The sequence below is a fragment of the Propithecus coquereli genome, unplaced genomic scaffold (genome assembly GCF_000956105.1).
Source record: "Propithecus coquereli isolate 6110/MARCELLA unplaced genomic scaffold, Pcoq_1.0 Scaffold668, whole genome shotgun sequence".
Lineage (NCBI taxonomy): Eukaryota > Metazoa > Chordata > Mammalia > Primates > Indriidae > Propithecus > Propithecus coquereli.
The window spans coordinates 12319-13430 of NW_012152707.1; the positions used below are offsets into that span (position 1 = coordinate 12319).

The window sequence follows — 1112 nt, forward strand, 5'->3', positions numbered from 1 at the left end:
GCTAGCCTAAGGGAAGTGCTTGGGGTGAGAGCCCCCAGTGACACAAAAGAGGCGTGCTGGCAAGGAGAGGGTGAGGCCACAAAGCCAGGAGTGAACACTAGATGGCGTTGCCATACCCTGGCGGTAGTCAAAGCAGTAGTGGTCGGTGGTAGGTGAGGGAAGAGGCCAAGGGCTGAGTGCTGAGCCCCGACCCCTGACTCCCAAAATCCCCTTTAATGTGTATCCTCATCCTACCTGGGCTGCGCCCTCTTCAAAACCTTTGATGACTTCCTGTTTGCCGATTCGGAACTTGAAAGGTTTGTTTCTGTCTCTGGATGAATCGAATTTCTTCCCATTTTGGAGCATTCCTGGCAAAGCAAGAATAGGTGGCAAAAGAGCTGTGGTCATAAGTTACCCCCAATTCAGATTGAACGGTCTGAAATGGAATTCCTACTGCACACACCTACTTCTCTTTCAATCCTCCCATCTGTCCTACTGTCCAAGCAAGAAACCTGGATACCCCCACATACAGCCTGTCACCAAGTCCTGCATGTCTTTGGAATCTACCTGTGTTCTCCATTTCTATTACCACCACCCTGTGGACAGGAACAAGCTCCTAATGGTCTTTTTGTTCCTCTTTTGCCCCTCCACTCCATTCTCCACTCTACACCCAGACTGATTCTTTTGTCTTTAAATATAAATCTGATCTTATTACTCCCCTGCTTCAAATACTTCAATAGCTCCCCAGGGAAGAATCTAAATGCCTACCGTGCATACAGACCCTTCCCGATCTCGCTACTGCCTGCCTTACAACCCTCTCTCTGCTCTCCCCTTCCTCCCCTTCCCTGTGTGCTATTTAGGTCATGCCTTTCCCAAATTCCTCTGCACTTTACAACTTCTTTGTGTCACTTCTTCAGCCTAAAGGTCTATTTTCCCAGGTATTCCAGCCTCAGGTTGAGTCCTAAGGTTCCTAAGGTTCTTTAAGGTTCCCCAAAATGCAAACCCAAAGGTCACATCACCCCTACTGCAGTAAACAGTTTAAGGTGTTTAAGGTGACTTAGCTGGTCAGTGGTGGCCTTTAGACTCCACAGACATAGGGCTGTTTGAAACCAGAACACTCCAGGTGCTGTCTC

At 48.6% G+C, this 1112-nt stretch overlaps 1 protein-coding gene across 1 annotated transcript in view; it reads right to left on the reverse strand.

The window, feature by feature from the left end:
* Window positions 1-225: 225 nt before the first annotated feature.
* Window positions 226-1112, reverse strand: part of FKBP1B (FK506 binding protein 1B, 12.6 kDa) — a 20531-nt gene continuing 19644 nt past the window's right edge. The window contains exon 3 of the mRNA XM_012660437.1: window positions 226-347. Within this exon, the coding sequence (XP_012515891.1) occupies window positions 226-347 (122 nt within the window). The remainder of the gene's footprint in view (window positions 348-1112) is intronic.